Source organism: Nothobranchius furzeri, chromosome 3, assembly GCF_043380555.1.
Source record: "Nothobranchius furzeri strain GRZ-AD chromosome 3, NfurGRZ-RIMD1, whole genome shotgun sequence".
Lineage (NCBI taxonomy): Eukaryota > Metazoa > Chordata > Actinopteri > Cyprinodontiformes > Nothobranchiidae > Nothobranchius > Nothobranchius furzeri.
In genome coordinates this window covers 78,270,051-78,284,416 of record NC_091743.1, presented here as the reverse complement: position 1 = coordinate 78,284,416, position 14,366 = coordinate 78,270,051, and the positions used below count along the sequence as shown (strand labels likewise).

At 46.2% G+C, this 14,366-nt stretch overlaps 2 protein-coding genes across 7 annotated transcripts in view; one reads left to right on the top strand and one right to left on the bottom strand.

Annotated features, from left to right (window-relative positions):
* Nucleotides 1-2,434, top strand: part of cenpp (centromere protein P) — a 125,940-nt gene extending 123,506 nt beyond the window's left edge. For 4 of the 5 annotated variants that reach the window (XM_015958288.3, XM_054733321.2, XM_015958290.3 and 1 more), the window contains exons 7-9: nt 1,669-1,748; nt 1,820-1,911; nt 2,180-2,434. In XM_015958288.3, the coding sequence (XP_015813774.3) occupies nt 1,669-1,748; nt 1,820-1,911; nt 2,180-2,319 (312 nt within the window). In that variant the 3' untranslated portion in view covers nt 2,320-2,434. The remainder of the gene's footprint in view (nt 1-1,668; nt 1,749-1,819; nt 1,912-2,179) is intronic. The other variant, XM_070549565.1, reaches the window with a different exon arrangement.
* A 466-nt stretch (nt 2,435-2,900) lies between these two features.
* The window catches only part of ippk (inositol 1,3,4,5,6-pentakisphosphate 2-kinase), a 28,167-nt gene continuing 16,701 nt past the window's right edge, over nt 2,901-14,366 (bottom strand). For both annotated transcript variants that reach the window (XM_015958284.3, XM_015958283.3), the window contains exons 3-14: nt 12,597-12,692; nt 12,414-12,480; nt 8,081-8,199; nt 7,383-7,472; nt 7,153-7,211; nt 7,004-7,076; nt 4,971-5,123; nt 4,771-4,894; nt 4,537-4,672; nt 4,367-4,469; nt 3,626-3,717; nt 2,901-3,537 (exon numbers count right to left, since the gene is read on the bottom strand). In XM_015958284.3, the coding sequence (XP_015813770.1) occupies nt 3,300-3,537; nt 3,626-3,717; nt 4,367-4,469; nt 4,537-4,672; nt 4,771-4,894; nt 4,971-5,123; nt 7,004-7,076; nt 7,153-7,211; nt 7,383-7,472; nt 8,081-8,199; nt 12,414-12,480; nt 12,597-12,692 (1,350 nt within the window). In that variant the 3' untranslated portion in view covers nt 2,901-3,299. The remainder of the gene's footprint in view (nt 3,538-3,625; nt 3,718-4,366; nt 4,470-4,536; nt 4,673-4,770; nt 4,895-4,970; nt 5,124-7,003; nt 7,077-7,152; nt 7,212-7,382; nt 7,473-8,080; nt 8,200-12,413; nt 12,481-12,596; nt 12,693-14,366) is intronic.

Below are 14,366 nucleotides of genomic sequence, written 5' to 3'. Positions count from 1 at the left end.
AAGACCCTGCTCTTCAGAGAGCATCTTCTAAACTAGCACCCTCCCTGCACCCGTCCCCCCTCTCTACCGTCCACTCCTTGTTCCCTCCTCTCCATGACTGATGCCAAGTTGTTGTTGTTATTGTTGTTGTTAGCCTCAAGGGCAACATGCCGATTATCACTTGTAAGTCGCTTTGGACAAACGCGTCTGCTAAATACATAAACATAAACAATTGGTACAGAATGCTGCAGTGAGGTTTCTAACAAACACAGACCGATGGCAACACATCTCACCTGTTTTGGCAAATTTGCACCGGCTTCCTGTTCAGTTTCGGATTAAGTTTAAAATTCTACTGCTGGTGTATAAATCTTTGCATGAAATGGCACCCTTTTATTTGGCGCAGCTTTTAAGCCCCTATGTTCCGGTGCGAACCTTGAGGTCCTCTGACCAGCACCTTCTGCTCGTCCCTCCAGCTCGCTATAGGGCACGTGGCGAACGGGCTTTTTCAGTTTGTGCGCCTAAGCTTTGGAACCAACTCCCCCTGACGGGCCGACTTGCCCCCTTCCTTCCGACTTTTACGTCTGAAGACATATTTTTATTCCCTGGCTAACCCAGCTGAGATTGTTTAACCCTTAAGTTTGTCTGTTATTTTAGGTTTTTTTTAACTTATTTTTATCTAATGACGCCGCAGTTTTCTAGTTTGCTGATCTGTTACTTTAGTTTTTAAGTGTTTTATTTATTTTATGCTTCTGTCTTCTAGTTTGGTGTCCTATCGTCTTGTACAGCACTTTGGTTGGCGTAGTCGCTGTTTAAACGTGCTTTATAAATAAAGGAGGATGAGGATGATGATGATGATGATGATGTGGAAGGTGTACGGAAACCGGACCACATCTGTGAGGCAGAAGCTTTATCCATCCAGGAGATCCCGTTTAATCTCTGGTTCATCCCCCAAGCATTTTTCTGCCTGAATGATTGAGTTCTGGTACCAGAACTGGACCTGGAGGTCAGCTGGACTGGGTCAGGGTGTCTTTCTTCAAAAACAGAACCCAGTTGTGGTTAGATCTGGTTCTGATTCCAGGAAAACAGATGTGAACATCTCATGAATCCTGGTTGAGTCACCTGGACACACTCCCTCACTTCTGCCTGAGGGCGTGTGTTCTGAAACAGAACATGGACTCTTCCAGAACCTGCCTGATGGTGTAAGGCAGGCTCCTTCTCTGGAGGATTTTAAATCTTGTTTAAAGAATACTTCTATGGATTTCTTTTAATGTTATTTCTGTGTTTTTATTGCATCATTTTTGTGTTATTGTTTTTACTTTTCTCCACCTGCAGGGAAAAACTTAGGTCAGCGCTCATGCTGGATGTTAAATGTGCTCCATAAGTAAAGTCACGATGATGCTTAGTGTGATTCTGGTGCCACCTGGAGGATCTAATCCTACCAGCAGCTTCCTGCCAAGTTATTGGTTTTTGCATCATGTAACGAGCTTCACGCCCGTGACGTCCTCGTCTGTTGGTGCCTGAGTTCTGCCTGATCCGTTTCTGTTGATGTTTCCCCAACCGGAAACTCACTGCTTCGGGTTTGGATTAGTTAGACCCTTGCTTTATTATCTAAACTTGATCCGATTTCCTTCTTATTTATTCTGTAATTAAGTCTAATAAATATATGAAATGATCTGTTTGTTTCTGCAGGAAAAGTTTCCATCGGTTGTATCTCTTCCTGGAGGCTGCAGGTCAGAGGTCATGCGCCTGAGTCACCCCGAGCTTTCTGGGTAAAAACTCATCCTGGTGGAACACAAACTCTGCTGATTGTGTCTGAAATTGTTTTTGTTTTTGTTTGTAGCTGTGTTTTCTTTGTTTACTGGTCATTTGAAGTTTCCACGGAGGGAGCCGTCATTCTGAAGATCCGCCTGCTGCCAAAGATCCCAGAACAAGGTGAGGAGTTTGTGTTGGACAGGAGGACAAGCTGATAGGCGCAGAACCAAAACTACCAGCAAAACAGCTGGATGTCATTATCGGGAAGTTCCTGCAGCCCTGAGTTTTGTCTGCAGGTTCTGCTCAGAGCCTCATTTAGAAAGCAGTCTTCCACAATTATCAATCAGTTATGATGAACTTAACTTGCAGCTGTTTTTTCCTGTAATCTGATGCTGGTTCTGCTGGAGCAGCTCAGATGTTGATCCAGATGTGATGTCTCTTCCTGCAGCTCTGCAGTTCTACTCGCAGCCAGCAGGTGGTGCTGCTGAGGCCTTTCAGAGCCTGCTGAGGACCCTGGGACCTGAGGCCACCATCGAGTCCGTCATCCGGGGCGTGGGTCTTCTACCAGATGCTGAACCCAGCAGTTAGAGCAGAAAGGAGGCAGAGCCATGTTGGTCTGGTACAAATCTTTATTCTGAGAGCGTGGCTGATGCAGGAACAGCAAAATCTACAAAAATAAATAATTTAAATACAAAACGCTGAACAGCAGCAGCGTCTCTTTTCTTTCCTTAATAGTTTTCCTTCTGGAACCGACCAATCAGGCTGCAGCTCGCTGTGATAAAACCAACTAAACACAAACTTTAGTAACATAAATCTTATGAAGAAACACCTTGCTGTTGTAATTTAGTGTCATAAAAAGCCGTTTGGATCAGAACCAAGACATCAGCTGTCCAACGTGATCAGAACTCCCATGAACAAAGCGGTTAGCGGTTGGTTCCGGTCGCCACCGTCCACACAAACTCCGCTGCTGATCTGATTGGCTGACAGCGGTCACATGGGTTGGACAGCGCCAACAGGAACCAAGTGTGACCACTGAACGACACCTTTGTGAGCTGGGTCACGGTGGGTTGATTTCTGGTCACAAACAACAGGAAGTCACTTATGGCATCTGGAGAGCAGCACCAGACCAGAACCTTCCGTTGATCTGCTCTGACTTTTGACTCCACTAAACCAATATAACATTGTGCAAAAGCCCAGAACCTTCCTTCAAGCCTGGAGAAAGCTGGATTCTGGTCCGGATCAGGGTCAGTGACAGTGCAAAGATCAAAAACATGTTTTGTTACAGAAGGTCAGACAGCTGATCTGAATCCTGAGTCCCCCCAGCACGTGACCTTTTGACAGCTCTTTGACTTCTGACCTTTGACATCAATAAACACAAAGCATTCTGGGTAGAAGGAGACCCCCCTACACACACACCTAAAGCCCAGATCCTTCTATGACCACCTGAGGTCCAAACAACCTAAAACACGAGAGAACTGGGCCTCGCTTCCTGATCTGGTCACCGTGGCAACGTGACCTCTGGAGTGAGGAACAAACATCTGGATTCAGAGGAAGCAGCAGTCTGACGTTCACACCGGGTGGAACAGCAGCCTGCAGTCGTCCCTCTCCGTCGCTGTGATCCTGTTAGAGAGCAGCGGCAGACCACCCTTGGGCAAGGCACCACTGGTCTTTAGGTAGCATGACACGATCTTCTGGTCCAGACGCAGCTGCCTGGAGATGCTGTCAAACGGCTTCGGGTCCAAATCCAAGATGGAGACGGAGGAGGAGAAAGGATGAGGTCTGCAGACATGCCTCTGAGGGGGGAGACTGGAGAGGGGGTGAGAGAGGACGTCAGGTGATGTCTCCACCTGCTGGACTAATGCAGTAGCACAAAACCATGCAGACTAAAACCTACTCTTCATCGTCTTCCTCTTCCTCCTCGCTGGACACCAGAGTGACCATGAGGGAGCAGTCCTTGGCAGTCATGGCGAACCGGTACTGATGGACCTGTAGGCAGAGTGCAACACAGTTCAGGTCTTCATCCCTCAGTCTGGATCCACTGTCCTCTGCTTCAGCACACCTGGTTCCCTCAGCACCACCATCACTCACTCAGGTAAGACAGGTGTGGCTAGGCCAACCCTGTAGGGTTGAGCATCGACTGGAACTGGGACTAACTGCCAGTTTGAACCGTTCAAATTTTTCCATTCCTAGTTTTGATTCCCGGTCCGCCGATGGGAAGATCAATCTGCGGCTGATCTCCGTGGAAGGAAAAAGTGATCTGCCGCCGTGTGTCGGTCACAAACGTGATGTTCATGTTCAAGTCAGACCTGGGGCTTATTGGATCCTGCCTCTAGAAAGAATCAGAAATCGATAACAACCGGAATCAAAACGAGGAACTGGAATTGTTGAATTGAACCGATGCCCAACCCTAGGGACAGGGTACCCAGAACCATCACCCAGTGTGACTGACACAAACCACATCTCCAGGGACCAGCTACCCTTTGGTTTGTTCTTCTGCTGGAACCCAGAGACCTGGACTGGATTCAGGTTTCATATTTGTGATGCTGTGAATCGTGTGACTCAAGTTCTAACAGATCCTGACCCCTGAAGCTGATGAGGTACTGAATGTTTCTGGGTCATCTAAGAACCTTCTGACCTTTGCTGCAGCAAACTCCACGGAGCCGTTGTCCTCCATCGTCCATTTCTGTACTTTCTCCAGGAAGGTCTCGTTGTACGGCCCGTCTATCTGGAGACGAGTTCTGACAGACAGAAGAGCCATCAGAGAGCAGAACAGGTCGGGCCTGGTTCTTGTGGTCTGAGTTCTACCTCTCTTTAGGGAAGTCCTGCAGGTGCTGCTCCAGTTGGCGATACAGAGGATAAAGTCCTTCGATGTCCAAACTGTCCAACATCTGAGTCTGAAGGATCCTGAACAGGACGCTGTCGCTGGGTAAGCCCTGGGATCCTGCACACAAACATCAGCTCCAGATGTGAGGAGAAGTCTGACCGGAGATGATTCCACCGGCTGTAACCTGACCAGACTGAGTTCTAATGGATTCTAACCGTGACGGATACGCTCCCTGTTGAAATGACTGGCCTGGCAGAAGCCCCGCCTCTCTCCCTGTCTGTCAGTCACCTGTCCTTCATCTCCATCTCCTCCTCCACTCAGCAGGGCGTTCACCAGAACCTTCCAACACAAAGAGGTGCTTTACTCAGCATGGTCCTCCTCAGCTCACCTGAGCAGGGTTTGGGAGCTGGCTTACCTGGATGAAGTCATTCAGGATGGATTTGCTGGTCATGTGACTGCTGACTCGATTGTTTGTGCTGAGGAAGTACGGCCTGAGGTGGTGCAGCAGAGCGTTGGTGTCCGGAGACTCGTCACTAACCTCCTTACTGCTGTACACACACTGCCCGCCCTGAGAGAGAGAGACACACACACACCTGCTGGAGTAGGTTCTGCTGGACCAGAACATAGACTCAGTGTTAAACCAGTGGTTCTGATTCTGGTTTGACCCGTCCAAACATCTGTTTAGGGCGTCTTCAACACAAACACCCATCATGCTGATCAGAAACACCAGGTCTAACCCCGTCAACGAGTCCAATGAAAAGAATCTCAACCAGAAGGTTCTGACTTGTGTGATGACTCGTATGCCCTGCTGTTAAGACCAGGCTCCAGACTAGACCTGGGATAAAAGACCCGATTTAAAGGTGTGGGACATCTCTATTCAGTACATTTGTAGTAGTCTCTAGTAGGAACCAATGCAACGTTGATCTTTTATCTCCACAAATAGCACAAGCCTGGAGGAGTTCTGCTGTGTGGTGGAGTTGCTCATGCTAACGGTTAGCTTCTACTAGCAGAGACATTCTCTGTGGTTTCCTGGACGCTAAACCAACAAATGGTTAAACGGGAAATGGTCTCTATTTGTAGCACCTTCTTAGGGCTCTACAACCCCCCAAGGCAATTTGCAATACAATCAGTCATTCACCCATTCACACACTGTTGGTGATGGAACTACGATGTAGCCACAGCTGCCCTGGGGCGCTCTGACAGGCGAGTCTGCTGTATACAGGTACCACCGTTCTCTGAACACCAGCAGCAGGCATGGTGGGTTAGGTGTCTGGCTCAACGGCAGCTTTCTTTGATCAGAGCCAGGATCGAACCATCAACCTTCTGATTACTAGACAACATGCTCTACCTCCTGAGCTGCTGCTGTCCCCAACAACAGCCTTCCCCATCGTGAGTCCAGATGAGTGAGTCCATGAAAGTTAAGCGACAGTGTGACGTAGATCTGTCAAGATTTTCTAATCCTAGAGTTTCACCGTCTGTTTACTACCAGAAGCTACTGCAGGAGATAGGTGTAGGAGACTATTCTCATGTTCAGTCAGAATGTGTTTTTGGTGAACCACTCCTTTAATTAGGTTTAACTGACAGCTGGTCCTGTTGGCTCTGAAGGACGGAGACTCCTTCATAAACTAAGATGCTGAATTCCTACTGGTGCAGTTATTATGAATATTACTGATTACTTATATGTAATATCTACTTGTTCGTGTCTTCTCACATTTCATCAGTAAGAATGTTATTTAGACAAGTCATAGAACATGAATTACACAGGTGGTGTTGATTAAATATTAAAATGGCTTGCTGTACGGGCTTCTTGTAGACAGATACAGGGGAAACGTAAAACACAATCTGAACGTCGTTCTAATATTAATCACTAACGTGATCTGACTCAGGTGGAGATGATCTGTGTGATCTCAGAGATGAGAACTAGTTGGGAGTGACGTAATGTCTTTTTGCCAGCTCTGCAGATGGACGATCATCGTTCTGAATTTGTCTTTTAGCAGTTTTGGGAGTCTAGACTTGAAGCACTTCCTAGGTGGGAAAGGAGCGGTCCCGGTGGTTGTTGATGCTGGTTCTGCTGTGCGTTCGTTCACTTTGGCCCACTAATGTTTGTTTTTGTCTGTGGTGGTGGGGACGTCTTTACCGTGGTTAATAGTCAAACCGGTTCATCCTTGCAACCCTACTAATTATTTTTTCTAGCGCCTCTAGATCAGGAGTGATGTGATCAAATTTTTTTGCACCGTTTAGAGCAGCAGCATTTTGAATTAAGTGCAATCTTTGAACACTGTGTTTAAAAATAACAATTATGACATCTCAATAGTGCCATTGGTAATATTTTCATATATGCCTGCCTACCTTTGCTCTCCAAAGGTTTAAATCAGCATGATCTGGCTCCTTTAGGACTTAAGGCTTCATTTAGAAACATGAACCTTTTAAAGAGATTTTTATTCTCACCTTAAAAACCTTGAAGTTGTTTTGAGGTTCTTCTATCAAATGTCTGATGGCGAAGTGCATCCTCTGTCTGTTTCTGTAAGCAAACAAACATCTTCTCAGACAAGGTTCTTCAGCAGAGAACCATGATGTTTCAGCACCAGAACCCTCACCCTGAGAACAGGTCCAGAGGACAGTACAGACTATGTCTCTTCCACTTCCCGTTGGACACCTGGACACAAGACCAGCAGAACAGAGACTGAACAGCTGATGACTGGTGGTTGAAGCATCATCAAAAGCAAACTGTCACAAAGCTGAAAAGCTCAGCCAATCAGTGAACAGCAGGAAGTATCTTTAGCATCAGCTCAGAGCTGTGATGTTCTGATGTTGGAGGCACTCCTACCTTGTAGTGCTGGTGCATGCAGTACCGACACACTTTGGTCTTTATGTCTTTGCTGATGTGTTTGGAGGTTGGCAGAAAACCACATTTTGGCTGAAAACAAACACACACACACACACACACACACACACACACACAGTCGAGTGACAGCTGTTTGGTTTGTTTGTATGAGAAACGCCTCCTGACCCAGCCCAGGGTCAACAGTTCTACAGACTTTCTGAAGGCTGGGTCAGAACTTCTGAAACAGTAAAAAAACGTTGTTAAAGGCTGCACCAGCCGTGGTTCTGAGATCCGATACCAGATTCTGACTCTCATGGTTCTTATTAATAATAATATTGTTGTTTCAATGACGACTTCTAGATCATGAATGTTGTCCTGATTCTGATCAGGCTCTGTTCCTAGTTCCAGTACCTATAATGCAGCTTTAGTAAGCAGTTTCAGTCTAGGTCACACCTTCCTGCATCTAATCTACACAACGCCTCATCAGGAGGGAAGAGGGTATTCACAGTAGTATCTGCTCGTTAAATAACAACAGATAAATACGGCTTCTAAGCCTGACTCTCCCATAACCCAGTCAGAATTGACAAAGCTCCTCGGATGAGAAGAGAAACGTCTTCAAGAAACCAAAGAAGTCCAGCTGCCTTCATTTCAACCCTTTGGATTAGTTCTGAGCAGGAACATCTGGACTAGGAGGGCAATACCTTGATCTCGATGCAGAGGGGAGGGGTTCGTGTTGGTGAATGCAGCAATGGAGATGTCAGGTTTGGCAGGCAGAGAGCACAGCCGCTGTAGATATCCATGACCTTATCACAGCGCCAGACTGAAACAGAGAGGGTTAGAGATCACCAACTAACTAAAAACTAGCTAATCTTCAATCCGAGCTTACTGACCAACCAGCCAAATGAAAAACTAACCTACTCAGAATTTCCGCTGTTTTGTTGAAATTATTTTCCAGGACATTTCCAGCTGCTACAGTACGGGGCTGGGCAATATACCGATAATGTTATCCTATCGTAGGGGTGGGCGATATACCGATAGTGTTATCCTATCATAGGGGTGAGCGATATACCAATAAGGTTATCCTATCGTAGGGGTGGGCGATATACCGATAATGTTTTCCTATCGTAGGGGTGGGCGATATGAAAAAAATAATCATATCACGATTTTTTTCATTTCAACAGTTCAGACGAAAATAGGATGAAAGATTTCAGAATCCTAAAAAAACATCTTAAAATTCCAACATTCGTCTGTCTGTCTAATCACAGTTGAGAGCTAGCAATAGATGTCTCAAATGTCCCACAAACGTCCCGCAGGCACTTCCCACAACATACTCAAATAATAAAAACAAAGCCAAATGCAAAGTTTAGAGAAGAACATTGGAGGTTCCCTGATCAAGCAGACATGTGAGAATACATGTGACTACTGCTTAGAGATAGCACAAGCTAGTGGCTAATGCTAGCGGCTAGCTGCTATAATCGAGTATGGTGTGGCAAGGCAGCTTTATTTGTGTAGCACCTTACAATGGTATAAAACCGATCTAATTGCTTTACAGAAAGTAAAACATCAAAAACAGTAGACTAAAGCTTAAGAACAAACGCTGATAAAACTCTAAAAAGACTCATGCTGAGTTAAAAGCCAAATCATACAAACAGGTTTTCAAAAGAGATTTAAAACCTGACAGAAGAGGCCGACCTAACGCTCAAAGGCAGCTCATCCCAGAGCCTAGGGGCCGCTATAGAGAAGCCCAGTCACCTCTGAGCTTGCGTCTGGTTTTTGGGACTTCAGGAGCATCCCATCAGCTGACCTCAAAGACCCCTAACCAGCAGCTCAGAGAGGTCATCTGGAGCAAGGCCATGCAGAGATGTAAAGCCCATGAAAGCACCTTGTACTGGATTCTCAAACGAACAGGCAGCCAGTGCAGGGAGGCCAGAACAGGAGTAACATGCTCCATCTTTTTGGTCCCGGTGAGCAGCCGTGCAGCAGCATTCTGCACCAACTGAAGACGCAAGAGGTGGGATTGTGAAACACCAAGGTACAAAGAATTAAAGGAATGAAGCCTTGATGTAATAAAAGCAGGAATTACTGTTTCTACATCCTTTTTGACAGCAAGGCCTTTACTTTGGTGATCCTTCTTAATGGATAAAAACTAGATTTAGTCACCAAACTGATCTGCCTGTCCAAGACAAGATCCCATCCAGTACACCGCCCAGGGTTCGGGTTAGCGAGCGAGTGATCCAGCCAGGGAAGTCACACTCTGTTTCAGGAATGGGGCGAGCTGACCGAGGTCCACTGCACCCACCCTGGACAAAGTACTTGGACAAAAAACTACAACCTCTGTCTTTTATCATTAAAAAGAAGGAAGTTAGAGAACTGCCTATTCAAAGACTCATCATCGTTTATGTCCGTACCTTAATGCATGGATTAGGTTATTTTCCTCCGCTCTACCGAGCACCCCAGCTCAGTGGCGGCTCCAGAAAATTTTTTCTGCAGGTGCTATGAAGCAGCTAGTTTTTTTATTGAGGGTGCTATGAAGGAAGTGGTCATGCATACCTATTGTTCTCTAAAACACCGTCAACACTAGCAGATACACATGTGTGCACAAAACCTCAACACCTGAAACAATGAACCCTCGACCGCTGCAGCGAAGATTTATGATTCTTTTCATCCAGATCCGTAGGTTTTTGTGGGTCTGAGATCACTTCCAAAGATTCATTCGTTTCTGACTGAACAAGTGGAAATTCGGGCAAAATAAAACAAACAAACGATCCATTTTACCACTAGCTCTACCTTTCACTCGTTCACAGGTGGAAAATGAGGTCAAAGGTTAACATCAATTTCCTGTTTTGGTTTAAGTTTTTACTATCTATATGATAATTTACTGATTATTTTTGTTTTGTATGTTAAATATTATCACATCCACACGTTAAATTAAAATTAAATTCTAAAAAAACATCTAATATTTACTTGGGGGTGCTATAGGGGAGCAATGACTAATCCAGGGGTAGCTATAGCACCCTCTAGCACCCCCCCGGCGCCGCCACTGCCCCAGCTAAACAAACCACAGCGCTGCCTTAAACTTGCTTTGATTGGTTCATCGGGGTGTCTGTTGGGCCAAGAGGCAGACTAGCAAACAGTGTGACTTGGCTGAGAAAACATGCGTGCTCATTCTACAGCCACTGGTGCCGGTAGAGGCGTCCTGAAATAATGGCACAGGAGATGGAAGCCAAATAGACGGTCTCCGAGCTTTGGTAGGTGGTCATCACTTTATAATCCTCAACGATCTTTTATCGTCAGATCACATGGCCCATCCTATCGTGATATAATTTGACAAAGATATGATACTGTACGTATACCGTTATATAGATATTATAGCTGTGCAAAGATTGTCTTTTACAATGTCACCTGCTTTCGTCTAATTGCAACACAACTACAACAGAACTGCTGTTTCACGCACTGATATCAGTTTAAAAGTCCAAACTCTAACCCTGACCCAAGGCACATTACACACCTGGAATAAATGAGTTGTGTGTTTTTGACTGACTTTGTTTATGTTTATGTATTTAGCAGACGCTTTTGTCCAAAGCGACTTACAAGTGATAATCGGCATGTTGCCCTTGAGGCTAACAACAACAATTACAACAACAACTTGACATCAGTCATGGAGAGGAGGGAACAAGGAGTGGACGGTAGAGATGGGGGACGGGTGCAGGGAGGGTGCTGGTTTAGAAAATGCTCTCTGAAGAGCAGGGTCTTCAGGAGTTTCTTGAAAAATGAAAAGGAAGCCGCTGTTCTGGTAGTGTTTGGTAGGTTATTCCATATTTGCTTAAATATTTAATCATCTCCCTTTCCACCAAATATTTTATGTGTAATAAATCACATGACTAGGCTAATATCTCTGTTTAGACTGGCTTGTATTAAGCATTGCTATGATACATGTATGGCTGCCATCGTTCTAATGATTAACGTATCCGTGTTGAATTCAGTTTATTTACATTACCTTTGGCTGCAGCCGGTGTGTATCTAACAGCTCAGGGCTCTGCTCTCTGTGCATAGACAGTATTATATATGGATGATGGAGCTGAATTCATCACGTTTTTGGTTTCTGCTGTCGGACAACAGAACAAGTATGAAATACTGAGTCGGTAGCTGTGACATGTTGCCATGTTTGTTAGGGCTCCACTAAAACCAAAGGCATGAGTAACAACAGCTCTCCACCGCTCCTCTGTCAGAAAAACTCTCCCTCCATTTACAGCAACACTCTCGAACTGGACGTCGCTGCTTTGGCCTTTCTTTGGAGAAATAAATCCTTACTCGGGCCTGAAAAATCAGTAAACCTAGCAGCAAAAACAGATGGAAACACTGGGAAGCAGAACTGTTCTGAGGGAATATGCAATTTGATTGGTTGGTAGTGTGTATTGGGGCTCTGGGTCGGCTAGATGCAGACAGCCCAGCGCTACGGCCCAGCGCTACGGCCCAGCGCCGCCCGCTGAAGGCAGCTGAAAACAGACATTCATGTGTAAAATGTTTAGCCTGTTTGTATTCACCCAGGAGGGACTGGAAAATCGGCCAGTAATTTTCCAGGTTTATATAATCAATCAGAGAAAATGCAAATGAACGAAACCACTAACGACCTAACCAACTACACTACCGTCTAAAACAGGTGACGGTGACACAGTTAAGGGCTCGCCTGTAACCAGAAGGTTGCAAGTTCGAGCCCTGCTCAGTCCCTCGCTGTTGTCGTGTCCTTGGCCAAGACACGTCACCCCCTTGCCTGCTGGTGGTGGTCGGAGGGACCGGTGGTGCCTCTGTCAGCGCGCCCCAGGGCAGCTGTGGCTACACCGTAGCTCATCACCACCAGGGTGTGAATGACTGATTGTGTTGTAAAGCGCCTTGGGGGGTTCCAGGGCTCTAGAAGGTACTATATTAAATACATTTACCATAACAACACCACTTGTAAATCTTTGTGTAGAATCTCTACTAAAAGGAAAAGTTCCTCCTGAAGGCTCTGAGATGAATGGGTGAACATCATCTCACCTGGTCTGTGATGCTGAATCTTGATGGATAATTGTCTCACAAACTCCAGCGGCAGTTTCACCACTTCCTGCAGAGGAGAAACATGTTCATTCAGACACCAAACATCTGAAATGCTGTGATTTCTGTGTGGAACACATGTTCCACCTCCCAGCTGGAGCTAAATAAGTATCCACTGTGTCTTACCCCACTGTGGACGAACTTGTCCCCCAGCAGGCTGCACATCACGTTGGAGCTGAAGTCCACGATGGTCTGGATCTGACTGAAGGCCTGCTCTGCTGTCTGAACAACAGGACAGATTCATCAAGTATCAGCAGAGCTGTGGATGTCTCCACAACCACCACCTTAAATACATTTCCTGCGTGAAACCGTCTGTTTGGGTCTCCAGTGGAAGACCAGACGCGTTAGGGTACGTTTAGCTGGGACGCAGAGGACACCACACCTAACCCAAAGCCCACAGGACTGGGCGTTAAAGCACGGAGAATCTTTGGCATGCAGTAGCTGTCACTGATTATGTGTTTGTGGGGAAAGCTTCTGATTTCTTTTCCATTTCCTGTTAGGCGGTTGTAGAAAGAAGAGGCAGAAGAAGAGGTTTTTTTTGGGTTAGACTAAAGCCCCGCTAAAGAACAAAAACCAGGAGGCAGAAATGACCCAACCAGCAGTGCAGGGTCAAAAGGTCACACAAATGCCTGAACAGATGACCGAGCTGCTTTAGGACGGGTCTCACGGTCCGCCAGAGGTGCGTCTACAGAACTGGCGGTTCCAGTTCAGCAGATGTGATCTCACGATGACTTTAACCCTTCTCCACACAGGAGACAACCCTAACCCAGTCCCGTCTCTTCAAGGCCACTGCTGCCAACCAGGAAACAGCTGTGGTGTTGCCACGGGAACGAGTTCCCAGGCTGACTAACAAAGGGAAATTCAGTCAAACGTGTCTGAAATCTACATTCAGCAGCAGCATTATGTTCCTTATGGCCGTCAGGTCACATGGTGCTTCTGGCAGCCGTTACTGTGGCAACCAGCTGGTTAATGAAACTCTGACATTTCAGAACAATACCGTTTCCTCTACATTTTATTAACAATGAGAGCGCGGAGGAGCCGTGTTCTTCATGGAAACCAGGATGAGCTTCAGACACAGGTCTACAGAGTGGAGGTGGCAACGAGCCGACTGCTCTGGTGTCAACGATAGACAGCTACAGCGCATCGGAACAAGACCATCGCTGCTTTTGTGCTGATACATTTTCACACCCTGGTGGATATTTTGGCCACTTGTCAAAGATTGTGCATGGAAGCACGAAAACCTCTTCGCCCATGGCCAGTGGTCACGTGAGGATTTTTATTGTGGAAAAAAAGGGTGAACTCACTGCAAATCACCAGAACAAAATAAAGTACGGGAATGAGCCTGTGGACTTTGGCCTGAAACAAGAACACCACTGGGTGTGAATGGCTGCTAAAGGTGACCATCCTCACCTGTAACTTGCATCAGTGTGTGATTAGAAAAGGTGTGTGAGTTTGGGGGCTCCTGACAAACCCATCCAGAGCTGCACTGACGTTTCCATTTCTGAGTCACAGGGAAAGCTGAGGGATTGTCACCGAATCTACGAGAAAAGGTGACTGACCTCTAGAAAACAGGAAAGGATAGAAAAGATATCCCAGATACCGATTAAGCCCATCAGCAGCATTAGCACTCTGATTAGTAGTAGTTTAGAGGGGTGAGTGGTACCAGCGGGATTACACGCCAAATTGCGTGCTTGCTACACAAAATGTGTACAGGTTGGCAGGTCTGTCATGCACGGATGTTAAGTGACAGTGTGACGCAGATCTGTCAGGCTTTTCTAATCCTAGAGTTTCTGTCAGAAGCTAATGCAGGAGATTGGTGTAGGACACTATTTTCATGTTCAGCCTGCATGAAACACCCAGAGACCCGTTAGAACCAGACATCATCAAGGAAATTAC